Below are 27025 nucleotides of genomic sequence, written 5' to 3'. Positions count from 1 at the left end.
AATGTCAATTATGGCATGCGGCTTAACCTTGGAGAGAAGGGGTCGGCTTTTGTTTGGCAGGGAAACAGAGGGCGGGGCCGGTTCGGTGAGTCATGGCATCTGCAGAGCCTTCCGGAACACAAACTTTCCCGGGATCCTTAACTCAACAGCGCCCCGCCTCAAATCCACGGAGAAGAGTCTGATGTTCCTGTATGAATTGATTTGCGTGGAAGAGAGGTGACTCTTCCCTCGGTAGAAATGTTAATTTTGAAAAGGAGGGGGAAAAGGAAAATATTTATAGACATAACGGGCAGCTTGGGAATATTTATTATTTCTTTAGTGTATTTGGACCTCGTTTTGAGGGGTTCTGGGCAGCGTACGTGGTTCGCCCCCTTCTCAGTTTTCTCCTCACAACATCCTGCGATGCAAGTTGGGCTAAGACTAACCAAGGTTCATCTGGTAAGTGTCAAGAGAAACAGAGGGTGGAGCTAGCAGTCAGCTCTTGAGATACCACTTCTTCCTTCTCTTAGCTCCAAGTGTCTCATGGCGACCTTCTGGGGAAAGTGCTATCAAGTCCTATGCTGTCAGACGGCAACCTTCTGGGAAAAGTGCTATCAAGTCCAGCTGTCTCACAGTGACCTTCTGGAAAAGTGCTATCAAGTCCTAGCTGTCTCACAGTGACCTTCTGGAAAAGTGCTATCAAGTCCTAGCTGTCAGACGGCAACCTTCTGGGAAAAGTGCTATCAAGTCCTAGCTGTCTCACAGCAACCTTATTGGACTTTCAAGACAACAGATGAACAGAGGTGGTTGGCCACTGCCTGCCTCCATGTTGCGACCTTCTTATTCCTCTGAGGTCTTCCAACCAAATGCTAGGCAGGGTCAACCCTGCTTAGCTTCCGAGATCTCGTGATATTGGGCTCGCTTGGGCTATCCAGGTAAAAGTGCCTTTTAATCGTACCGATGAGGAAAAAAAACAATTGGAAGAAAACGGAATTAGGCCAAGCCGCGAAATTTCGGCCCGTTCGTTTTCATTCATGTTATTTAACAGTCGCCGGGAAAAACAACAATGACAAAAACTCTCCTGACCTGAAGCAGATGGACTCACATACATATTCGTCCCCTCTTCCCTCTCCCCTGCCATGAAAACCTCATTACCTCTTTCAAAGCTTGTATTCAGCACAATGCGTGGTGGGAAAATAGGCCAGGCCGCATGGTGAAAAACGACACGCTGAAAAAATTAGGGTATCCTGGGAGTGCCGAGGCCCAGCACAATAACACCAATTGTGGAGGAACAAAGAGGAAGGAAATACTGGGGGAGAACTGTCCGACTGACTGTCCAGAGGTGGGGACAAATTAGCACGCACTCCAGAAAGAAAATGAGCTGAAAGTGAAGATATCCAACCGGTGTCAAATAGAGGCCTGAACTGCCACCATGGCGAAGGAAATTGGGTGGGCACAGGACGGCGGCTTAGTACGAGTAATTTTACCCTCCACTGCAATCATTTAGCCTACATTTAAGATTCAACGGGGCAGCAGTAGTGGGACATTTTAACCGAATCCTTGCAAAGGAAACACTGAATTACTCGCTTCGGAATTAGCTGCCACATTCTACCGACTCATCTCGAAGTTTCGGTCGGTTAGTGTCACGAGGTCTCCTGCCCTGCAGGATTTCAGGAGTGAAAATATGTCTCGCCTTTGGTGGGGCGTCAGCCTGTGAAATATTTTTATTAATGTCGTAATGTTAATTTTGATACGGGGAGCCTTTAGTTGATTCTGGACCCTAGAGGGAGCTGAAGCGTGTTCTGCCTTCCGTTCCGTGTACGCGGAACCTTCTCCCGTTCTCTTTTTGCTGTTCTTCCTCTCTGCTCATAAGTTAGTTCTTGTATCCTCAAGGTCTCTCTGCTGCCAGAAGGCCTAGCGTCAGTTTACGTTATCGCAAGCCCTGCTATTGTGACAATGACAGCCGTTCGAAACAGGTCTCAGAAGCTGCAGTGCATGAAATAGGGAAAGTGCAAATTGCATGGTGCCTTAGCATTCACATGCAGGCATTTATACACATGCGACATTGAGTCACAATTAGGGTAGCCAGGTGTCCCCTGGCAACTGGCAGGGGGAATTACCGCTCTGGTATTTGGGCTAAAGCTCTATGGTAGAAGCCATTTTAACCATAGAGTTTTGACCAAGTATCAGAGTGAACCATATTGCTGGAAATGCAATGACATCACTTCCAGTGCATACCACATCACCACTGCTGAACCGGGCTGGATCTCCTATGTCCCCTGCTGGACCACTGGTCCATGGCTGGAGCATCCCCTAGGGAGGGGGTTTCCTGCCCCCAGCTGGGGTTTTCACAGCAACAGTCCCCACAAAGCCACTCCCCCAAATAGCCTAAAAAAATAAATTCGTATTCACCATAAAAGAGCTCGTCATGCATTTCACAAAGTCAATATAACAAAAAGCTTTCCTTCGAATTAACTTTGTTAGTCTTGAAAGTGCCCCTGGTTTCCACAAATAAAGTTTCCCGCACGCTAGAGAGAAGCAGCTAATTTTTCTTTAAGTATTGTATTTATTTATTTATTTCATGGAAACCTTGAGTGCCTCTTTCAGCTCTTCTGGAAATCTCTGCCTTGCCCTGGCAGTCCCAGAACAGCGCACGGTGAAACATCTCCTTCCCACCTTCCCTGGTGACGCCCACCACCGCGGGGGTGTGTGTGGCAATTTGGTTCTTGTCGTGGGTGGCAAATAACCCCGCCACCTGCACAGGCGAAGTACATGACTGTAAACCACCACGTAAACACTGTGGAAGGGGAAGGTGTGCCTGTGATCCTGACTCACCTGTTTTGCCTGTCATCCAGGCCCGGATGATTCACACCTGCCATAAAACATTCTGACGCTCTGGCGATGCATCAGCTCTGGTGTCATCCCAAGGGGCTCTCTGAATGGGAGGCCCACCAGCTGCTCCCCTTCCACTTTTCTGATCCTTCATCAGACGCTGAATAAATCAAAAATCCCTAGGTGCACATTATGCCGAAGAGAAGGGTCTTCCTGGCACTCATCTGTCTGTACAGATCACATCTGGTTTGTGGGCACTTCCCCTGCATTTGTCAAGAGCACCGGCTCGCTGGATCGTGTCCTTTGGTGAACATTCAATAAAGATGGTCTTCGGGTCAAGGGGCATTATGAATAACAAGTGGAGAAGAGAGGCGCATATCTGGAGGTGCAGATATTGCTGCAGATGTTGCGCTGCTACAAAATGGCTGCCCCAGGAGGCGGAGCCAGCCACAAAACCAGAGACAGCATGGTGTAGTGGTTAAGAGAGGCAGCCTCTGATCTGGAGAACCAGGTTTGATTCCCCACTCCTCCTCCACATGCAGCAAGCTGGGTAACATCGGGCCAGTTACCGTTCTCTCAAAGCTCTCTCAGCCCCACCTGCCTCACGGGATATCTGATCTGGAGAGAGGAAGGGAAGGTGATCTGAAGTGGCTTCGAGACTCCTTTGAGTAGTAGCAAACAGGGTAGAAAAAAATCAGCTCTTTGTCTTTTGCTTTTGAGGTCTCTGCAAGGGAGAGTGGCGGGGTATATATCGAAGCAATGAATAAATCAATTTTCAACGTTGCTGCATCCACCTTTTGAAAATTGCTCGGTGAGAGGAACTGCAGGGGAGTTCAGTTTCCCTGCCCTTGTACCACCAAACTGAGGAAACGCATCTATTTTTATTTATGTATAATTTAATTTTTAAATCTAGTTTGCTAGATCTATGCTACATCAGACAACGATCTCCTAAAGAAAACAGCAGTCCTAGAAGACTTCCGCTGCTCCTATTACGGCAGAAACGAACGCCCCACTTGAGACTTACCCAAAAACGTTCCAACAAAGCCCAGGGCGAGAAAGCTGGAGAAGACGAACACCACTCCTATTGCCACGAGTCCAGCTCCAGCGTAGTAGCCAGGAAGCGAGTCTAGAGGTCCAAGTTTCGGCTGGCTCTTCATGGCTTCTGCAAAACTACGGGGGAAGGAAACCAAAGGGTTATTGGAAGGTCACAAAGACAGACTTGTATGTCAACGATGCATTTTACAGACCAGGACACCTTGTGAGTCTCCAGGCATTTCTACTCTAGGGGCAAAAATATTTAGATCCGGTGCGGTTTACGGGTTAAACTAGGACAGGGGTGCCTAGTCTTTTTCAGCCTGTGGGCACCTTTGGAACTGTGACACAGACAACCACAAAATGGCCGCCACAAAATGGCTGCCGCAGGAGGCAGAGCCAGCCACTTGGCCCCACCCACTTTCTATAACCCCTTGTTGGGCATCAAGAGAGGGGCCAGTAGGCACTCTATTGGGGTCCTCTATCCTAAGATATGGGAGACTTATCCTAGTTAAAGCTATCCCAGAAATTCTTACCCAGTAACCTTGGGCTGAGAACTCTCTTGGAGCTTTTTTGATAATTCAGGGAGGGGAGAACCACGGGTAATGTTCACACTCCTCGGAAAAAACAGTGGGACGTAAATGGAACAGAGACGTATCTTCATTGTGATTAAGTGTCCCTAACAGGAAGTTTTGGACCGAGTGGTTACTTCATTAGGGGAGGGGGGGAGACACCCAGTAATTGAACATGCTCGGTTTTGTGCAATTAAGCTAACCGCACATACAAAATGCAAGCATGATTCTGATTGGCATCCCACCGATTAAAGCGTTCGCTGTGTTTGTGAACGGGGAACATTATGCACAAACAGGATAATTACAGATAATAGCCTGCATACAGCTGGCAGTGTGCCTTCTCTCATACACATGGGAGGGAGGGGTCCACAATTTTGGTGCTTGTTGCTAGCTGATCCCTCATTTCTGCACATGCCGGAGAACGTGAAGAAGAGGAAAAGGCATTTCTGATGTGGCACTGTTGACGTTTGGGAGAAACGGGCATGAAATCATTTGTGGCGCTCACCGAATGGCCTTCATTACCATCTTCTATTCATTTTCCAAACCACCAATGACTTTTCTAGTATGGATGTTTGCCAATACCAAGACGCAGAGCGGATCCTTTTTGTCTGTCCATGTTTAACCAAGTGGCGAGATCCTACCAGCACCACCGAATGCTCCTCCCATAGGATCTTTTCCGGCCTAGTTTTATTGCTCGCTTTCCCCAAGGTGTTCGATATGGTTCTCTTCTCGACTTTATCCACACCACCTCTGTGGAAGGTAGGCCAAGTTGAGAGACAATGTCCTTCCCAAAGTCAACTCATGGGCTTTGAGGTTGAGTAGAAGAATCAAACCCAAAACATTCTAGCCAGGTGGTATGGTGAAGAGGGTTGGACGCATGTCTAGAAGACCCGAGTTCAAATTCCCGTTGATGACATGGAAGCCAGCTAGGTGACTTTGGACTGGTCATGTGCTCTCTGCCTAACCCACCTCACAGGGTTGTTGTGAAGATAAAACAGAGGAGCTTGCTAAACAAATCCTTAGTAGTATGTTAGCAAGCTCCTCAATTTGCGCTTACTATAATAGTAAGCGCCCATTGTGGAGCTTAGTAGTATGTTAGTAAACTACTAAGGATTTGTCTCGTATTCAGAGCCTTCAAAAAGTGTCTGACAGACATCAATTCAGTAATTCCTACAACCAACTTGTAAGTTGGGCCTAAAACCTCTACTACTCCATGGGCTGCAGATTTTAAACATTGCTGGAGCGGAGTGTCAGGCACCTGGTTACGATGGCAACCTTATAAAAACTCCCTGCCTGACATTACAAGAGACTTTAATTGACCAGCTGCTGTTTGACCGATCAAATGGAAACGAACGTTCGTCTCCCGAAAACTTCGTCTTTCTGGGAACGAAAATTCTCAGCACAGAAAGAAAAGCAACCGTTGACTGCACAAACAAAAAATCCGCTCTTTGGCCAATTCTTTTACATCCACCCCCCACCCCTTCAAATTAATCAGGCCAAGCAATTAACCAACCACCTGATTCCTCGCCAAGACAGCAGCTCTGCGAAAAAACAGGGACCCGGGCTTTGCCGAAACGTGCCTGACCTTCCTTCCCCCCGCCCCTCGCCCATTCGTGCCTTGATTCTCTTGCAAACAAATCGGTCCCTTCATAAAGCATCCGCCCCAGTCCGGCTGCAACCGAGGGGTGAAGGTGTTTGTGAACGCTAATGGCTTCTCTCCTCCCGTGGGTAACAATTTACTGTTTCTATTTGTCCAGTGTATGAACTCAGGTGGGTCACAAGCTGGTAAATCAACTTTGCAAGACTTGGCAGGTGGGACCCCGTTAATGAGTGGCAAAACATTGTTCCAGCTAGCGTATGCTGCCTCTCTCGGCACCTCAGGTCCTATCCAGCGGGGTTACTGGCCTGTCTCGGCCCTCCAGAGAATCACCTTTGGTGACTTCTGCGGATGAGGACAAGTGGGCAGCATTATGGCTCAAAATATGCACCTCGCACATAAGAGACCCAGTTCGATTCGTGACACTGGCAGTCAATAGATTTTGGAACAAGGAGAGGGAAATCCTGGCCTCGGGGCAATTCAGGGAAACATGGCCTGCTGGCGGACTAGTTTCCAGGTTGTGGCACATAACATGTCGCATTGTTGTGTTGGAAGGCCAACAGATTGGAAGGCCAACATAACATGTCGCATTGTTGTGTTGGAAGGCCAACAGATTGTGGCACACAATGTGTAGCCGCTGTGGGTTTACATATGAAGCTCGAAATGTGCAAGTTGTAATATACATACTGCTACCCAAAAATGTAAGTTACAATAAACACGGAACTGCTGTCTAAAATGGCAACCTCGTGTCCAGTTCACCCCCGTTGGGGTACACAGCCAATGTAAGTTAAACACAAAACTGCCATCTAAAATGGCAACCCTGTGTCCAGATCAGCCACACTGGAATATGCAGCCTATGTGAGTTACAATAAACACACAAAACTGCCGTCTAAAATGGCAACCTTGTGTCAAGACCACCCACACTGGAATATGCAGCGAAGATCATTTCAATAAACACAAAACTGCCGTCTAAAATGGCAGCCCCGTGTCCAGCAACACGTGTAGCAGGGTTGTGCGAGGATAAAATGAAGGGGAGAACGACTCGCAAGTCTTTTTGGAGTTCCTGTTTGGGAGAAAAGTGTGTGCATGCATTCATGGGGGAGGGGGGTTATAAACAAAATAAATCAGTACCGAGTGCTTTAACGCCCCCACCACCTCGGAATGACACCCATGGTCTTGTTATTAGGGAAAGCGGGGCATCTATCGTTCTGCAGACGCTCTCCGTATGCCTCACACTGTTGCATAAGGCCGAGATTTGGTATTTACCAAGCTCGCTTCCACCTGCCGGCCCCTCCCACTAGCTCTGGGACCCCATTTCCCCCCCCCCCATGGAGCTGATGATGGCTTTGCTCATCTAACAAGCAGTGTTTAAGCTCTATTTGGGTCAGTGAGTAGCAGCTAACTCTGCACAACACTTATTCGAATTCTCCTTTCGCCGGATTTGTCTCGGCCACAATTATCTTTTATTCTGACGGGCCCCCGTAACGCTTAACGGACACCTGCCTTTCTCCCCACTGGGAACCTAAAGCCATTTGTGTCCTTGGCCTCTCCTCAGTTTATTCTCACCACAACCCTGCGAGGGAGGCCAGGCTCAAGGTACCCCAGTGGGCTTTCATGACAGAGTATTGTCTGCTCAGACTGGCAGTGGCTCTCCAGAGTCAGGCAAAAGTCTTTCACATCACCTTCCGCCGGATCCCGTCACTGGAGGTGCCAGGGATTGAACCTGGGACCTTCCGCATGCCAAGCAAGTGCTCTACCACTGAGCCAGGGAAATTCCGTCTAAGCCTCCGGAAGAAGTTCCTGACAGTCAGAGCGGTTCCTCAGTGGGACAGGCTTCCTCGGGAGGTGGTGGGTTCTCCCTCTTTGGAGATTTTTAAACAGAGGCTGGAGAGCCATCTGACGAGGAGGCTGATTCTGGGAAGGCTCAAGGGGGTGGCAGGTGACAGTGGGTGAGCGAGAGGGTTGTGAGTGTCCTGCATAGTGCAGGGGGTTGGACTAGATGACCCAGGGGCTCCCTTCCAACCCTTTTATTCTATGATTCTCTCTGTTCAACAAGCTGCGCTTGGAAAGAGTTCAGCTCAGCGCAACACCCAGAAAGAAACTCAAACGACCAAGGATTACCTGCTTTGTTGACCTAAGAGTGGGGCAGTCCCATGCCTCTGCTGCAATCTATCAAGTTCACGAGCAGATCGAAGAAAGAAAAAAAAGGCCTGAAAACAGCTCTTCCAACACGGCTCCTCCCTTCCTCTCACGACCCACCGCTGTTTGTATCGGGAAAGCAAAACTGGGTTTTATGGACTGTTCCCGAAAGGGAAGAGGCAAATCCACCCCCGCCTCCCCCCACACTTCAAACATAACTTCTCTGTTACATAATCCAGGCATGCTTGGATCTCTCTGGTTACCAATTGCAGGGAAAATCACCGTCTCTCTCTGATACAAAAATGATGTAAATCATTCCGGGAGGGGAAATTTTAAAAAGATGGCAGCCAGCAAAGTTTCCAGATAAAGTTGATTTGAGGTTCTCATTCTCGAGATTTTCTGGGCTTCTAGAACGGGGCCATGATTTTGCAGCGTAACTTCATCCGTTTGTTAGATTAGTGGAAACAAGTACTGTTCATTAATGTAACAGGGAAAAACTAACGAATGTCATTCATTTAGATGCTGGCCATCTGGTTTGGAGCGTTAGGGAGGTTGGAGGGAGCAGAGTCAGGAGGCACAGAACTGATACCTGCGCTTTCCAATCAGCGAGGTCAAACGAATCTTTACATTTGTTAGAATAATCACAATGACGTGAAACTATGACCGCCATAAATGCAAATGAAAAAGCTAGCATGAAAATTCAAAATGAAAACTGCCCATCCTTAATTGTATACATGCTCTCAAACACCCAGCATGAGCAGTAATTGCAGAAGCCTGACAATAGTGGTTATTTTAATTATATTTATATACCGCTGCTCTCAAAAGTGTCACGGTGGTTTATGAAATCCATAGAGTGTTAAGAGTATTGCGCTAAGAGGCCTGCATTCGAGTCCCCCACTCTGCCACGAAGCCGTCCTTGTGAGCTCACCCTGCTCCCTTCCTTTCTCCATCTAACCTACCCCGCAGGATTGTTGTGAGGCTCAAACAGCACAGGAGAACACAGACAGTTCAATAAAACACACCCTCGATAACAATCAATTGTCCTGCCTCGACCAGCTGTGAGCCAGAGTGAAACTAAAGCCCGGGGAGCCAACGACGCTGAGAGCGCTACCTAGAGACCCGTCTCCGGTGTGTTTCCCTTGGCTGCACTGAGAACAACTAAGGACAAATTACCATGATGAGCAATGCTTCATTCATGCTGGATTACTCGCTAGCAAACGGCGGAGGGAGGGAAAGGGTTATCTTGTCACATCGGCGATAAGGAAGCTGAAGCAACCAGTACGCTTAAGTGCCCCGTATAATCCCTGTAGAGTCTGCAAAGGCAAATACTGTAACTCCTCAACGGTACTCAAGAGAAAGTCTTTATTTATTCCCTCACCTTTCATGCTTTAGAGGAGAAGGATGATCATTAACCCCGTCCGCCCTAGCCGTGCAGGGGGCGAAAATTCTTTATTTGCTGGCTTCATTTACACCCCATATTTTCTCCCCAATGGGCGGTTTGGGTCGTTCTCTCCTCTGTTTTATCCCCACCATAACCCTGCGAGGTAGCTTAGGGCTGAGAATGAACCGAGGACACAGAGTGAACTTTCATGGCACAAGTGAGGATTTGAACCCAGATCCCCCAGGTACTAGCCTCGCCACTCTTGACCACTGCACCATGCTGGAATAATGCATCGAGGCAGTGGAAATGAAGCAGGTATATAAAACCCACTAGCAGTTGCCCCCGGCGGATGAGTTTTGCTACTATAATAAAGGATTCTTGACGGTTCACTGAAGGTACCCATAGAACATGTCAAGGAAGCTTCCCTGCTCCCATTTCTTACCAGTGACTCCGCAGAAAGTTAAGCGACAAGATGACAGCTGCAAGGGAGTAGCAGGCAAGGTACGGGGAACGGAAGATGCGGGTCAGAACCCGAGTTCTGTGCTCCCATCTTGCTACCTGCTCGAACAAGCAGAAACAAAACAAACGGGTTATCAGAAGCGGGAGTTTAAAGTTAAACTGCACATCTGGAATTCCAGATGCATCACCCAGAAATTTGGCCCCAGGTTTCTGTGTTCTTGACTCCGGATCCTCAATATTCCCCTCTGGATCCTCAATATTCCCCTCCAGATCCTCAATATCCCCCTCTCTCTCCAGTTCTTAGAGAACATTCATGTTATGCCTGCAATCGCCTTTTGGCATTGAAAAACTGGGTCTCAGGGACTGCTTGCTGTTTCTGGGGTATAAGTCCAAAACTAAAGGCAGTGGTCTGACCTGTGGCCCGCCCCACAACAGAGGGACCATTTATTTATGCAGCAAACATTTCCTCATCAGTGTAACCCTTCACATCCAAATACAGAAATACATTCCCCTTCGTGCCGGTACAAACATTTTGCAGCTTCCAATTCAATTTTAGAAATGGAAGCACGCGTCACAGGGGTGCTATAAACAGAGCTCCCGGCAAGGTGGGTGAACACACAAGGACAGAGGCGTGGCCACGTCTGCGTAAGTCAGAGCCGAATTGGATCCACAACAGGCTGCTGAGTCAAATGGAGAACAGAGCCAGACACGAGACGTTCAGGCAAATGAGTCGCACGCCCGTGCCCTTGGTGGGAAATCATTTTGCCTATCAAACATCCGTCACAAGACAGATGCCGCTTGTCGCTTTTGCTTAGGAAAGCCATCTTGCATCTTCCATGATTCTGAATCTCGTCCCCGATCCCTCAATTTATGAGCGGGGAGGGGAGGAATGATGACTGAGTCAGGGCATCAATCTTTGTCTTTTCGAAAACATACCCCTTTGGATATCAGCCCAGAAGCGAAGGTTAGCAGCCGCTGATAGGGCATAAGGAGACGATGTCTAATGGCTGACAGCACGAATTCAGGAAGCTTCAATCATACCTTGGCACCAGACATATTTAGAGCTATGTTCCCACCCAGAAGCACTGGAAAGACCAACAAGATTTCCGGGAGAATGACCTTTTGCCTCTTGAAAATGCAAAAGCCTTATTGACCTCATAGGTGTGTTTGGACTCGTATCTAGTTCTTCTACCGGAGATCACTACAGCTAATCTCTGAGACAGGTCTAGGATGCCTTAAGATCATCATTCAAATTTTTGACAGCCTTTTAAAATACAGCGTTGATCCCAATGGCCTGCCTTGTAGGGTTGTTAGCAGTGTTGGGAGTATCGAATTCAGCCAGGTTGAAGTCCTTATGATCGAGAACCCGAGGAAGACTATCTAATACCGAAAGTGGTTGCGCCTGAGATTTAAGAAAACACCTTGGAGAAGCTAATTTCCTCTCCTCTCCCACCCCAAATCTTTTTGTTTTTAATATGAATTCTAAGCAGCCTGGTTACGGGAGTTGGCAAGGCCGACTTGACAAAGCTGCCCTGCTGCTTTGGTTTCATTTGTAGCTTCTGCCCGCATATTCCTGCCTTTCATTCATATTCAGTGTTTGTTCCAGGGACACGGATATACTGTTTCCCATCAGCAAAGCAGGCCCGGCTTTTCGGAGTGCTGCATTTTAATTAACTCCGCCTTGGGCTCCGAGACCCCAGGTCCCGTTCTATTTTCCGCTGTTCCATTTTTAACTTCTTTGGTACACTGCAAAAACAGACAGTGCAACGGCAAATCCAAATGTTTTGAGGCCAAGAAAGGTGTTATGTTTCCCTCAGCACTGAGCTACCCGTCTAGGTCCTTACATGGCCCCATGTTGTCCTAGCCTTTAACCGTTTTCGGCCGCCAGATGATGGTTCTAGGTTAGGTGGTAGGTGTAGGGGTGTCAGGTTCCAGGTTAGATCTTGTCCCATCTCATTCATAGTGGGGTTTATCTGCCATTGGAAGGAACCTTGCATCAACCAAGATGTAAAAATCACGACCACTACGGCAGGAGACCCTGATAGTGCCCGATAGTGCCTGCCAACCTCTCCGGGTGTCAACAAGTGTTTGTAGAAAGTGAGTAGGAAGATTCCTTGCTTTCCAAATGGCACCAATTCCCATGGCTGCTCCAAGGGGCAGAGGAAGGCAAAGGCAGCAGACTCTCTCTTTTTCCGGACTTCACTGAATCCATCTGCACTGCTGGTGGGGGATGGGAAGGTGCTTTCCTGGAGCTTTCAGACATGCTGACATCATCCAGGAGTGATATCAGCAAGTCAGCAACTCTCTTGCTTTTGGGGGCAAATCTCTAAGGTAGAATTTGCTTCAAACTTTAGCGTTTTGTCCTAAAGTCAGTGTCACCCCCCCCCCCCCCCCGGACAACCCTGGAGTATGTCTATGTCACTTCTGGGTGATAGCATGTTGCCTTAAATGTGACATTCTTCTGGGGTGAATTCAGGGGGAGGGGGGCATTCGAGCACAATGTGCTTCCAGAAAGCAAGGACCCCCGCCCGGATCAATAGACTTGATTGCTTCTCGGCCTTTTGGCTAAGATCAAGTGTAATAGGCCTGAGGACCCTACCGGGGCAGTGGCAATGTCTCTCATGCACAATGGACATATGGCCATGCCAGGTGGTGGGAGGTGAGTCGATGTCCCCTTGGTAAACTCAGATGATATGTTGATGATATGTCCATCTAGGCTACAGCTAGGACTAATGAGGCGAGGAAACGCAAGCGGAGAAAAGACGGTCCTGTGAACTAGGAGAGAGGAATGCCTCTGCACCCAGTCCGTTACCCAGCATTCTTCCCTCTGTTCGTCATAAGAACAGATTACGGAGTTAGGGAGATGCCATCAGGACAGACGTAAAGGAGGCGGACCTGGAAAAAGAAACCAACAGAGCGAAAATAGCAATGCTGGCCGTATTCAGGGTCCTGCACATCCAAGGCATCTGGGGATGGGCCAAAAGTGGGTTCAAGGAACCTCTTTTTCCAGCCACGGAGGTCGAAGGAGCACCTGGGAGTTTGACAACTCCCCTCATGGGCCTCGCCAAATTCTCTCCCCGCAGTTGAACTGGAGACTGGAAGCTAGCAGAGTCAAAACAAAAGGGAAGGCGAACAAAGAGTGCTTAATGTTCTGACATTTCTCCCCAAAAAACTATCAATCCCAGTTCTGCTAGGAATCCCTCCCTCTGTTAATTAAAAGGGGCCCCAGTTCTTCCAGGCCCAGGGAATGCGAACCATCCAGAAAGCATCAGTGATAAATCTCAGGCCCAGATGAAGGGCAGTGACGTGTTGAAATCTTGCATCAGGGCTAACCTGCGTTAGTCGGGTATTTATTTACTTATTTACACCCAGCCTTTCTCCCCAGAGCAACCTATATGGTTCTCCTTTCATCCATTTCCCCCACAAAAAGCCCTATTAGGCAATAGAACAATGTTTGGTTCCAGCAGCACCTTTAAGACTGGCCAAATTTTACTCTAGGTATAAATTTTGTGTGGATGCACACTTCTTCAAATGGAGACAAAAGGCTATAACCTGAATAAAACTTGGCTGCTCTTAAAGGTGGCCCTGGACACAAACTTTCTGCTGCTTTGGAGCAACATGGCCACCTGCCTCTAGTTAGGTAGGTTGAGTGTGGGTGACCAGCACAAGGTCACCTTGAGAGCTCCCACAGACCCCAGCGGACATCCAGTTTAACTTTTAGGGCTTCCCTTGTTTAGAACATCAGAAGAGCCCTGCTGGGTCAGACCAGTGAGAGTCCATCTAGTCCAGCATCCTGTCTCACACGGTAGCGAACCACTTCTTCTGGAGGGACAACAACAGGGCTTAGAGGCTGAGGCCTTCATAAGAACCTCAGAAGAGCCCTGCTGGGTCAGACCAGTGAGGGTCCATCTAGTCCAGCATCCTGTCTCACATGGTGGCCAACCACTTCTTCTGGAGGGACAACAACAGGGCTTAGAGGCCGAGGCCTTCATAAGAACATCTGAGGAGCCCTGCTGGATCCAGCCCTGTTTGGAGAAGGCATCCAAGTTGGGTAACCACCTGCAACTCCAGAGAAAACAGAGAACGTTATTTCCACACCGGGCGAAAACGGCTGACGGGAGGGATGGGAGAGAAAGCGAGGAGCGAGGGAACGCAGAAACGCAACGGCTAATTAATTTGTACAAGCCGGCAATTAGAGGCGCCCGATGTTTGCATGAAATTACTAATGAGACTCTTAAGGGGAGGGTTACGTGCGGCCAGGCTGCACGGGGAACGATCGAGGCGTCTTTGCTGGCGAGGGAACGCGGGGCGATCTTCAACAACCCACGAGCTAATTAGGAAACTTCATTAGCTGTGCTAAACTGTATTCAACTAGCTAGTAGTAATTAGCCAAGCGCACGCCATGATCGCGTTCCCCGGCCGCTGGGAGAAGGCATCCGAGCCGAGAGAGCCCGGCTTTATGAATTAATTTCCCCACTCTTTAAGGGAAGGTATATCCTTCCCCCTAGAGAGAGCAGGTTCGACAAGGTTGATTCCCAGCATCCTCAGGTGAGACCGAACAACACAGGATACGCATGCCACTGTTTCAAAAAAGTGAACGGAACACGGGCAGCAAAGCCAAGGAGAATATTCCACTCCCCCTGTTCTAATTTTTTTAAACCAATATTCTAGTCCTTGGGTATGGCAGTAAGGATGCTAGACCTCTGCTGGGGCCAGGGAATCTCCGCTTTGGCATTGTTCCCCCCACTTTGAGGGCAGAAAATGGGGGTAATACCCCCAAAACAGTGTTTTGGGAGGATCCTGCCCCCCCCCCGGACCTCTCGTCCCCTGCAGGAAGACCCTTCCAACCTGCTGACATCACCAAGAAGTGCACACTTAGGTCATCAACTTACGACGCTCTGGATTTTGGAGGAAATTCTGTGGTTTGAGGCCAGTTTTTTACTACAGAATTTTGCCTAAAGTCAAAGCATCTTCCCTGACGTACTTCCGGGTGACATTAGCTTGTCTCGAAAACCAGAGAAATGGCTGGACCTTATTTCCAGAGGTCATAGGGTAGACTTTGTGGTTTTCAGGCATTTCCTTGCCCCCTCTCTTTTACCGAAGCATAAAAAATCATGCCGTTTAGTTCAATAAATAAATACAGAAAGCACAGATTCAAAAGGAATAGCGCCATTTTACTTTAATTGCATAGCAGAAGCCCAGGGTCCAATTCAGAAGGAGGCAGTGGGGATCAGTGGAAGAGCATCTGCTTGGCATGCAGAAGGTCCCAGGTTTGATACCCAGCATCTCCAGTCAAAAGGACCAGGCAGGAAGCGAGGGGAAGGATCTGCTTGAGACCATGAAGAGCACCTGTCAGTCAGAGCAGACAATACTTGGTGGACCGAGAGTCCAACTGAGTATAAGACAGGCTTGTCTGTGTTCATGCGAGCTAACTCATACCCGTGACACGTTACCAAATGGTAAACATGGAGCTATTCCAGCAAGATCTTGGGATGCGCCTGAACCCCCTTTCTTGCCGATTCTGAATTGCTCTAAACTTCATATCTTGAGTGGAGGTCCAAAAGACCTCTTTAAAAAACGCAACCCGGTTGAGGAAAGAGCTCTTGAGACGAGGCGCGTAAACACTATTAGAGAGATGAAATTCTTATCGAGGGGTTATCGCGCATGGATTTGCAAGGCGCATGGGGATGTAATCTCCAGGGATGGGCGGAAAAGGGAAAACAACCTCCTAGACCTTATGAAACCTTTCTCTGTTTATCACTCCCCAAACCCCTCCGCTTTGGCTGGATCATGTTGCACCAAAGGTAATCATGTCAATTTGGCCTAAAAGCTTTTTAGGATAAACTCATGCATGAGACTTAGGGGGTAAACTCATGATAAATGAAGGTTTCGTTTGTGTTTTTTTTTTTCAAAAACCCTTCACGTAATGACAGCTGCTCTCATTTGCCCGCGACGAGTATGGAAAAGTGGCCGCAAATGACTTGCTAGTCTTCTAGGGTCACCCTCAGAAACAAAACTGAATTGCCTGACTCCCAGAAGGACAAAAACATGCCCCGATGATCAGGTGGGAGGGCATCTCAGAGCAGGGGGAGAGGCAAACTTTTTACGATGATTAAAGATCCCAACTGATATCAAAAGTCTGAGCAAGAGAACTAAGAACGGTATTTCAAGAAAACCCATTTGTAGAACAAATTATATCACAGAACATGTGTTGGTTCAGAATCTACAAAGTTTCTGCAGCCCAAATGTTGAGAGTTGCGAGGCATTTATTAGGAAGGGGTTTATTACGACGACTTACTGTAAGTCATAAAAGATATATACCGGAGTGTCACACGCAACTGCACAAGGCAGGAAGCTCACAACTCTGCCCATCCACAGAGACCCAAATGTGATCATATTTTCCCCATACCTTGTCTCCAAGCAGCCATGTTATGTCTTTTGTTAGCCACACCTTGCTGTTGTTGTTGTTATTATCATTATTAGTTTATTTCCCGCCACTCCTGAAACCAGCTCATATATTTGCATACGGAATTCGGTATTTATTTATTTTTAGATTTATATGCCGCTGCTCTCAATGAGTCTCGCAGCAGTTTACAGTAAGACAATAAAATACATCCCCTAAAAAGCCCTTAATACATTAACATTAAACATTCAAAGATGTAAATAGAAATCCCCAGGGTCAGAGTTGTGCCAGGTAAAGAATTCCTTGAGGTTTGTGCTCTTTCTCTTTTTTAAAATTTATATGCCTCTGCTCTCCATTCAAACTTGCAATGGTTCATAATACAACAATAAAAACCAGTACAACCCCTAAAAACCCCTTTAAAATGTTAAACATTAAATATTAAAAGATGGCTATGCAAGAGTTCTAACCCTTTGTCCAACTTTTAATGCTTAAATGCATCTTTTAGTGAGTTGACAGCGGATAGGCTGTGCTGTCTGCTTGAATTCCACATTCTGATCACTCTCTACGTAAAGCAGTGTTTCTTGTATCTGTACTGAACCTACTGCCCACCAGTATCACTGGATGTCCTCAAGTTCTAGAATTCAGAGAAAAGGATCACCATTTCTCTTTGACCCAGCCCCTGACCACTGGGAAGCTAGTCCAGTCACCCCTTGTGCTTCTGAGAGTCTTTCAAACACATGCGTTTCCTGTTTCTAGTTTTTTTAAATCTTTTAGGAAGCGGCATTCGCACCCAGTACCTGATCCGGCAGGCATTTTGCACTCCCACCGGCTCACAAATTTCAGATCCCGCCCTCCACCCGCCGGGAACGTGATTCACTGATCCCTCTGTCACTTTGCATCATTACGGGCTAATTATTTCCAGACGAGCATTTATAAATAGGCCGAACCCCCTGTGTCGTGAGACAGGCACCGTTCCCAAGGCCTCACTCCTGCGAAATGAGCCTGCTTAAGCTGAGGATTCATTCCTTGCCTGCCAACACGGGAGCCATGTAAATAAGCCCCGATTTATTTGTACGCAGTTCGCTGATAAACGGGCTGTCACAGGCCCGGTGGGCTTCATTAGCTCATGGCTGAAGACGGCGATTTTTATTTAAAAAATGCATTCTTATTATTTTAAGAGCGCTTTGCGAAGGGTCTATTTTCGGCTGTTGGTCCTGTCTTCAATTAACCACCTGCAACTGAAGAGTGTTCTTCCAAAACAATATGTTGGGTGAAAATGAGGGTTCGGAGGGGGGGCTGCTTTCCCCCGGCCGCTGTGTTCCACTGTGCATACGTCGCATATGCCCAGGAAGCAATTAAATGATGTTCAGAAGGAACACTTTTCATCAGCAGGATCCGCACGGGGGAGGGTCCCGAGGGGGCTTACACACCAAAGGCACCGTTCCATGTCTATCAGGGGGCAAACCTCGGATCAAACCTCAAGCACTCTGAAGCTAAGTCAGACGATTGAAATATAACCTGGAAGATCAGTTAGAACTTTTTTTTTTTAATTGAAACCGGCTGTAGGGGCTGGGCCAATCCACAGTGTTATGCCCCTGATTGGCCCTATCCCAACTCGGACACCCCGGACACGTTCCACCCCGCCCCTCCCAGGCTGTTTCACAAATATTACAAGGAACTATGGATAAGGATGTTCACGGGACTGGACTGAATGTGAGAATTATAATGCAAATGGGAGGGCTGTAGGTAGGTAGGTAGGTAGATAAGTAAGTAAATGAATGAACGAACCAAATGAATGAATCAGCCCTGTGAGGTAGGTTAGGCTGAGTGAGCATGACTCAAACTCAAACCTAGCCTCTGACTAAATGAGCTCTGAAAATTTTGTTGGTCCCTAAAGTGGACTCCGATCTGGTATCTCATAAAGAGAATTTTGTTATCTGGAAAGCATATTCCCTGAAAATTGCGTTGGTCTCTAAGGTACTACAGGACTCGAATTTGGGATCTGATAAAGGGAGCGTCGATTCTCGAAATGTTATCCCCCCCCCCCCAATTTTGTGGGTCTCTAATGCGCGACTGAACTGGAATCTCAATTCTCGCAAGGGTCCTCAAGGGCCTGCTCTTCTGCTGAGTCTATTTGCCCACCACCTTGGGCAATGGCTCATTACCACAAAGGGAGGGTTTTTACGAGCCCACGTGAGTGTGGAGGAGGGGGGGGGAACGGTTGCCTCTCCAGTTTGCAAACATTCGCCACGCATCCTGCCCATAATGGATTCCAGGAATCCGGGCTGCTGTCTAAAGTGCCCATTGGCTCTCCCTCCCCCCCAAACACTTGATGTCATTTCCAGCCACTAATTCCAACCAAAGTCAACAGAGAGAGGAAACAAAAAGAGCTCAACAGTTGCTTTTGTAATCCCCGAAATCCAAGCACCAGGTAGTAAAATGTGGCCGAAGGGGCGCCCAAGGCAAACACACACCAACACACACCTCTTCTCCAATCGATGTGCCTTTACCAAAATCACAACAAACCAGGCGGGCAAGAGGTCGGTCATATATTTTGCTCCTGCGGTGTCCCCTGCTGGCAACCGGGAGAGCTACAAGGCGACCAATTCTGCTGAGCCAGACTGGGGTTCTGCAGGAGACCCACAGAATTGCTGACCTCCAAATGGGGTCTGCAGAGCTCCTTCCCCAGGTGGGATCCAAAGCAGCTCCAGATCGCACTCTCCCCTTCTGGATTTTCTCACAACCACCCCTGAGAGGTAGGCCAAGCTGAGAGTTTGGGACGGACGGGCCTGAGGTCACCCAGCAAGCTTCTGCAGTACAAGTGAGGATTCGAACCCAGGATGCCTGGGACCTTGGGCCAGGCACGGTGCTCTTGGGGCTGTTCTCACAGAGTGGTTCTCTTAGAGCTCTCTCAGGCGCACCTGACTCACAGGGTGTCGGTTATGGGGAGAGGAAGGGAAAGGGCTTTGGGAAAAGTGGAGTATATAATAATAACAATAATGATGATGATGATGATGATATAGATTCAATGGGTAGCCGTGTTGGTCTGACGCAGCACAACAAAACAAAACAAAACCAGAGTCCAGCGGCACCTTTAAGACCAACGAAGACTGAATAAATCTTTGTTGAATAAATCTTTGTTGGTCTTAAAGGTGCCGCTGGACTCTGGTTTTGTTCTGTAATAACAATAATCATTCGCCAACAACATGCTGGCCCAGATCCACTGATTAAAACAGGGCCTCGCTGGGGCCAGCTGATCCCCAGAGTGAGAAAAAGGATCCCGGGGCCGTTGATCCCCCTCCCCCAGGTCAGTGGATCTACTCCTGTGTGAGCTCACCTGCCGACAGGGCTGCTCGCTTCACGCAATCCTTCCATCGTCTGAACCAGGACTTTCAAAGGCCTTGATTGCCGGAGATGCCACTGGGCCTCTGACCATTTTGGGTGACTCAATCACCGTGACCCAGTTCCCCATGTCCCCTTTGTGCATAACCGAGTTACGGCCGGGGCTCTAAATTTAGCCTCTTCCACCGCTTCTGACCCTCTCCCTGGGCGTCAGTTATGAAGTAGCCCAGTTAGGCTATTGTCTCTTTGCTGTAAAGGGATGACACAGCTGCAGTGATCAATAGAGATTTCTTCCCTCCAGCTCTGCCCCTCCGGCTGGCTTCAATCGCCTCCCCCCCACCTTGGTTAAGAGCCATTAAAAAATATCTTTGTCCGAGAGAGATGTACGAGGGGAAGGCAGCGATTGTTGCACCGATAGCGGGCCAGTTGGTCATCCGCCACCTCCTCTGCGGGCTCAAAGAAGCGGGTTTGTATGTCGCCCACCGAGACCTTAACTCGGGAGGGGGAAAGGTTATCTGTGATGTCAGCGTCCACGGTGAACCTCCATTAAAAACACCCCCGTCAGCGTTGGTAGCAAGGGAAAGAAATTCTAGCGACGTGCGACAATGACGGCTTTTCTTTTGATCGAGAAGCGTTAGGTCTCTGAAAAAGGGACGAGGATCTGTCGGCGTCCGTAGGAAACATCTAAGGACGTTTCCCCAAAAGAACAGGGGCCGGCAGCCCAAAAAAGCGTCATGTTCATAAAGCGGGGAATGATCTCAGCTATCCTGGGGGAAAGTGACTGGTATGATTTTCTCCCGTTATAGAAAGCAGAGTTGTGCACCCGTTACCCAAAGATGCCTGGAATTGAACTCAGGACTTTTGGCCGACAAAGCGTGTGTCAACTCTGGAGCGACCCTCCAGTAGCATAACCTCAAACACTGCAGGGGATTCTGGGAATGCCTCTCTCCAACCCTCAGGGGCGGTCATTGGGCGTGCCAAATTCCCTCTGTCCGGTCTTGGCCTGGAGAGGGCAAGATGGCCCTCTTGGAGCGCGGCACAGACAGAAACCGGAGCCCGAGAAAACCAGCCTGAAACCAAATCCTGCAAGTTACACAGTCCCCATTCACGGAAGTCTGCTGACCGTAACCAAAGACCCGTTATCTCGTTTCCTTGTTTACCCTCCGGTCGATCACTCCCGACTATAAACGACTTGTCAACAACTTATTTTTCACGGGCAGCTGCTGTGGGGAACCCCTCACAGCCTCACAGCCTCGTAGGCGGCTTCACTCCACGCGGGAATCAGTCTTTGTTTGGGTCCCTTATTGTGCCGCCAGCACGGCTATCGGAGTCACGAGAAACTCTCATTTCTTCTTCGTCACCCTTCCGCCGACGCAGCACCCGACTCTTTCGGTGTCAGACTCCATCTTGTTCAAGACATTTCAAGGGCCCCACGAGGAGGATGGACTCCAAAAATTCTCCTCATCTGGACTTCGCCTTGGATTTTGGCATGCCGGATTAGCCGGGCCCTGACCTGGATGGATCTAATTACTTAAAATATTTCTATCTCGCCTTATCTAAGCACATTCAAGGACGTCAGATTGCATATTGTGTTTATTTACTTCATGTATACCCCTCCTTTCTCCTCAGCAGGGTCCAAAGCCGCTTATAGGTAACTGTATCCTCACTACAACCCTGCAAGGCGGGCCAGGCTGAGAAAGAGAAAACCCTCCAGGCACATGCAAAGAAACCTACTGACAGTCATGAGTCAACAATTGCTCTGAGATTAACAGCGGCATCCTAAACCCATTAACTTCAGTGGATTTTAAAATATCTTAACCCTGCTTAGGATAGTTTTGTAAAATGGCTGCTAAGAACTAGGACAAATAGGGAGATTTCCCCCCACCCCCTCCCAGCAATCAACAATACCTAAACAAATATTTTTAAATTCCCATAATCACGAAAGGAGATCTTGCATACCAGATTCCAGAAAAGTGGATTGAAGGCGATGAAGAACACAGTGGCTCCAAAAGTCGAGTCCGTCACGTCCACGTAACTGAGGAGAAAAGCCATGGCCGAGAAATCAACCTGAAAAAGGTAACCAGAGTCAGTCAGAGGCCCAAATAAGACGATCGTTCAAACCTTCAGTGTTTATTTACTTCTTCTGTAGTCCGTCTCTCTCGCCTGGACTCCAGGCGGATTACAGAATTAGACCAACAAAGTTTTAAAGGTGCGCCTGGACTCAAAGTTTGTTCTGCTGCTTCAGGACAACTCGGCGACCCCCCTGAATCGGTCACGACAAACAGGAGTGGCAGAAAACAAAGCCAGAACTGTAGTGCACAGCCAAATCGACCCCCAAAGCGCTGTTTGGGAAAAACCTGCATCACCACAGCAACCTCCAATAGCATCCATCTCAGACCTATTTCCTGAGAAGGAGAAGGAGGAGGAGGAGGAGGAGGAGGAGGAGGAGGAGGAGGAGGAGGAGGAGGAGAAGGAGGAGGAGAAGAAGGAGGAGGAGGAGGAGGAGGAGAAGGAGGAGGAGAAGAAGGAGGAGGAGGAGGAGGAGGAGGAGATGGAGAAGGAGATGGAGAGGGAGAAGGAGGAGAAGGAGAAGGAGGAGGAGGAGGAGGAGGAGAAGAAGGAGGAGGAGGAAGAGGAGAAGAAGAATTGTTTTTTTATACCCCGGTTTTCTTTACCAGAAGGAGTCTCAAAGCAGCTTCCCTATCCTCTCCCCACAACAGGCACCCTGTGAGGTTACTGCTCTGTGGGAACAGCACTATCAGGTCTGTGACGAGACCCTGGCTGGCTGCATGGGGAGGAGTGGGGAATCGAACCCGGCTTGCCAGATCAGCAGCCGCCGCTCTTAACCACCACGCCAGGCTGGCTCTTGGGGCCAGTTTCCCCCTCTTTTCAGTCCAAAGCCCTGACTTGCCTGCTGAGCATCCTTGACCTGTTTTAAAAAACAAACAAACAAGCCACAGCGACTGCATCATCGATAATAACAACTCCAGTTCTCTTGTGTCCTCTCCAAAGCTAACCTAGATCTTTACAGGCAGAAAATTGGATTGAAAACTTGGGGGGGGGGATATGAATATCACATTAAGTGCGGATAAAAGAAGGTACAGGTAGCCTTTTCAGAGCCCAGGGCCTGCATAACTGGGGAAGTTGGTCATGTTTTGTTTTTGTTTTTTTTTCACTGTTTTCTTCCCTCCAAGAAAGTCCCTTCTAAAAAAGAAAGTCTTTTTTTACACCACTGAATGGCATTTATTGATTTATACCCACGGGAGCCAAAGCGGTTAATAATAAGATTAGTATTTATTTTTATTTATTATCTTTTTTCGGGCTGCTGCTGCTCCTCCTCCTCGATTTAGATTTATATGCCGCTTAAAAACAACCGTTACAATATCCTCACAACAAACCTGCGAGGTAGGTTAAGGCCAGAGACTGCTTGACCGTGTCAACCTTCCAAGAATGCTCTCAGGCCCCATAACGTTGAGGGCCCCGGGCCAAAAAAACTGATCTGCTATTTAGGCTTTTTCGCCTTCTCTGGATCGCCTCGACGCGGCCCCAGTCACCCATGCGCACGAGCGCTCTGCTCTGGATGTGGCCGATGTGGCTCTTGGAACCCAGCAGTGTGCACAAAACGCATCCGCTCAGCTTCTTGAGAATTGTCCGCCAATTTAGGGAGCAGGTCCACACTAGCTTCCTACGGGGCTTGATTCACACGGCCCCACAGCGCTTGGGCGTTGAGTGGAAAGGCCTTGCAAGCGTCACATCTCTGGTGGGCGCCGTGCAGCGAGAGAGAGACAGGAATTCCCTCTCGGAAGCCGTTCACCTTGCGCCCGGCTTATCTAGGCTTTAAGAGCTAAGCAAAGACTCGGCGTCACGCTGAAAATTCGGTGTGACGTTCCCTGGCTGGGCTTCATCCCACCCTCAGTGTCTTTTTCTGCGTCACTTGGGGTAGACAAGGCCCTTGAGCGCATCAGGGGAGTTGTTGGGTCACCTGCTTTGGATTGGGAAATTGGAAATTTTGGAGTGGGGGGTGGAGCCTGGAGAATAGGGCAGGCGGCCTTTTTCTCAGCGGAAATTGATTGCTGCGGTCTGGGGGAGCAGACCTGGAGGTTGGCAACCGCAGACGTTCTGGGTGGGCCACAGCCGGGGTGGGGGACGGGAAGGCATAAGGTGGCCGGCGGGCTCTACTTTGTCAGCTGCAAGACGTGCGTTTTTGGAGAGCATCACAGATGGCCAAACTGTGGCTCTCCAGATGCCCATGGACTACGATTCCCATGAGCCCCTGCCAGCATGCTGGCAGGGGCTCATGGGAATCGGAGTCCATGGACTATGTCCAAACTTGTTAAGACTGCAGCCGAAAAGAATGAACACAGAAGTCACTTGGAGCACAGTTTATCAGACCTCAAGGGCAGCCTCAGACTGGGAAGGATTAAGGAGACAAGGACATATATAGGAGCCCTGCTGGATCAGACCAATAAACCATTTTGTCCAGCCTCCTGTCTCCCAAAGTGGCCAGCCAGTTCTTCCGGAGGGGCAACAACAGAGCAGAGAAGCTGAGAACCTCCCCTGATGGTTTTGGGGAGGGACCTAAGCGGGATATAACACCATGCAATTCCCCTCTCCAGGGGGGAAACTCTGTAGAGCTCAGTTATTAACCTGGGGGAACTCCAGGTTCAACCTGGAGGTTGGCAAGCCGACGATAACCCCGTTCTCAAAGGACTTCGCTCCACAATGGAGAGTCCGTGGGACTCTCCTGACATCCGCAGCAAATTCTTTAGGCACAAGTCATGGAAATATTATTGCCATGAGCTGTATTCTCACTTTAATCACTTAAAGCACGTTTTGTTCTGGGTCGGAACAACCTCAGCTGGGCTTCCCTGCCGAGGTTTCAAGCGAAGACCAGCCCATAGGGAGAAAAGCTATCCGCGCACCTGAGCACGTGGGTTCGAGTTCTCCACAGAGCCTCCGCGCCCCCCCCCGCGTTGCACGTCTGAATACAGAACCCCGACACGTGTCTGCTTTAAAAAATTGCTGGAAACGTATTGGTTTTCCCTCCAAACATCCTCACGTTTGCAAAATATGTAAACACACGCATACACGCTTGCAAAAAAAAAATAAAAATACACAGTTGCAAAAAATTTACGCGTTTGCAATACACGTTATGTGTATAACACATACACACACTCGCTTGCAAAAAAATAAACATACACGTTTGCAAAAAAATAAATGCTTATATGTAAATGGTAATGTAAACACGCATACTTGCAAAAAAAATAAACAAATGTATATATCTACCTTATTATAATCCACATTATCTAGTCCTCCACAGCAATCCAGAGGACGTGGTTGCTGACACATTCACACGTTCACATTAATAATACTAAATTTAAAGGGAGGGCATAGAGATCCACCCCTCTTTTCCCCGCCCCCCCCCAGTTGTAACTGACCCGATGCAATTTGCAAGTAGCTAATGCAACTTCCGGATTGCAAAGGCTGTAAGCAGGCATGCTGGGAAATGTAGTCCATCACTCTCTTTAAAAGCTTGCAAGCAACGAACTGCAAGACCCGGGAGGCAATGAAAGGGTGCATTCGATGAGCTGAACCCCCCCCCCCCCCAAGGCATTTCTGGCTCTTTGCACGCGTGCACCGAAGCTTCGTGCGTTCACACGTGACGCAGGGATCCGCTGGCAGATGCGTGTTCTCAGCGTGCAAGCCTTGCTCCTTTGGGAAACTATGTGCCCCTGGAAACCCGGAGTAGCCTTTGAGAGGAGGCTTTTGCAATGGTTTCTCTGGGTGCCTTCAATATTTGACTCATGCTTATATAATAACACTCCCGTGGACACGTTAAAGGGCAGTAAACCCGGGTTTGCCAGCCAGGATCTGCTAAGAGGGGGAGCTGACAGCTCTGGAGATCATTTGCAATAGCAGGAGATCTCCAGGGACTAGCTGGAGATTGGCAACTCTAATGTAAGCAACCCAAGTGACCAGGCATGCCTCCTGAAATGCTTGCCAACCTCCAGGTGGGCAAACACGAAAAAAAACCCAACCCTACCGCTCCATAAATCCTGTAAGTTTCCAAAGTATTTGTATATTTCAACAGGAGGTCAACACGACCTCTTCTCTGTTACTCCAGAGACTCTGAGCTCCGCTTGAATTTATTGGCCACGGGCAATTACGATACAACTGAGGAAGTCTAACAACGAAACTAGCGATTACCAAGGACACTGGTCTGGGTTGTTGACTATTTTTAAAGGTATTGAAAACAAGCCGCTTTCCTCCTTGCTGGGCTTAATGTCGGCCTCCAGTTGAAATGTACCAATCCTCCGGAAACTTACAGGGTTTATTGAGACGTGTTGTTTTCTTTCCTGTTTGCACAACTTCCATGTGGGACCTGAATCCCCCCTGGAATTTCAACTTATCTTCTGTCTACAGACGGATTGCGGTTTCTCAGGGCAGACTCTAAGGTACATCACAGATTCTAGGTTAAATCCGCTCCCAAACCTCCAGGAATTTCCGAGGGCAGAGTTGGCAGCTGTATGCAACCTTCAGGAAACATTAGTCTGCTATATTTGCATTCTATAAATGGGCACCTTTAACACCAACCAAGTTTTATTCTTGGCATAAGCTTTTGTGGGTGTGCAAACAGGGTTCCTGCACACAAAAGAAGAGTTGGTTCTTTTCTCTACCAGAAGGAGGCTCAAAGCGGCTTCCAATCGCCTTCCCTTTCCTCTCCCCACAACAGACACCCTGTGAGGTGGGTGAGGCTGAGAGAGCCCTGATATCACTGCTCGGTCAGAACAGCTTTCTCAGTGCTGTGGCAAGCCCAAGGTCACCCAGCTGGTTGCATTTAGGGGAGGAGCGGAGAATCCAACCCTGCTCGCCAGATTAGAAATCCGCACTCCTAACCACTACGCCAAGCTGGCTCTCGCAAAGCGTCTACCCAGAATCAAACTTTGCGGGTCTTGAATATATAATCATCATCATCATCTAATCATGACTTTATTTATAGAGCCCTCTCTTCCCAGTTGGCTCAGGGTGGGCAACCAAGGTGCCCCTGGGCTCGGAATCTGCCTTGCTGCTTCAGACCGACCCAGCGGCCCACTGAGCCCGCCAGCAAAGAGAGTCAAGCTTCAAAAATCAGTCTTCCGAGACAACTGACCTTGTATGATATTGCTCAGGCTGGGGAAGTCCTGGCTGGTGCAGAATCCGGCTCCCTCGTGTCCCCCCGGATTGGACTTTGTACCTCACATGGGCCAGTCTCCAAAGTCAGGAGGATTCCCCGTCAGCGCTCGGTGTGG

The 27025-nt window shown here is 48.7% G+C and overlaps 1 protein-coding gene across 6 annotated transcripts in view; it reads right to left on the bottom strand.

Moving 5' to 3' along the window:
* The window catches only part of PEMT (phosphatidylethanolamine N-methyltransferase), a 47606-nt gene extending 20581 nt beyond the window's left edge, over positions 1-27025 (bottom strand). For 4 of the 6 annotated variants that reach the window (XM_077316065.1, XM_077316063.1, XM_077316064.1 and 1 more), the window contains exons 1-4: positions 25023-25178; positions 21696-21803; positions 9975-10090; positions 3836-3981 (exon numbers count right to left, since the gene is read on the bottom strand). In XM_077316065.1, the coding sequence (XP_077172180.1) occupies positions 3836-3981; positions 9975-10090; positions 21696-21803; positions 25023-25085 (433 nt within the window). In that variant the 5' untranslated portion in view covers positions 25086-25178. Of the gene's footprint in view, positions 1-3835; positions 3982-8133; positions 8274-9324; positions 9364-9974; positions 10091-21695; positions 21804-25022; positions 25179-26886 lie in introns of those variants that run through there. The other 2 variants (XM_077316066.1, XM_077316068.1) reach the window with 2 other exon arrangements.

This window comes from Paroedura picta, chromosome 17, assembly GCF_049243985.1.
Source record: "Paroedura picta isolate Pp20150507F chromosome 17, Ppicta_v3.0, whole genome shotgun sequence".
Taxonomy (NCBI): Eukaryota; Metazoa; Chordata; class Lepidosauria; order Squamata; family Gekkonidae; genus Paroedura; species Paroedura picta.
Note: the sequence above shows the minus strand (reverse complement) of the source record. Positions and strands in the feature narration are given on the sequence as shown.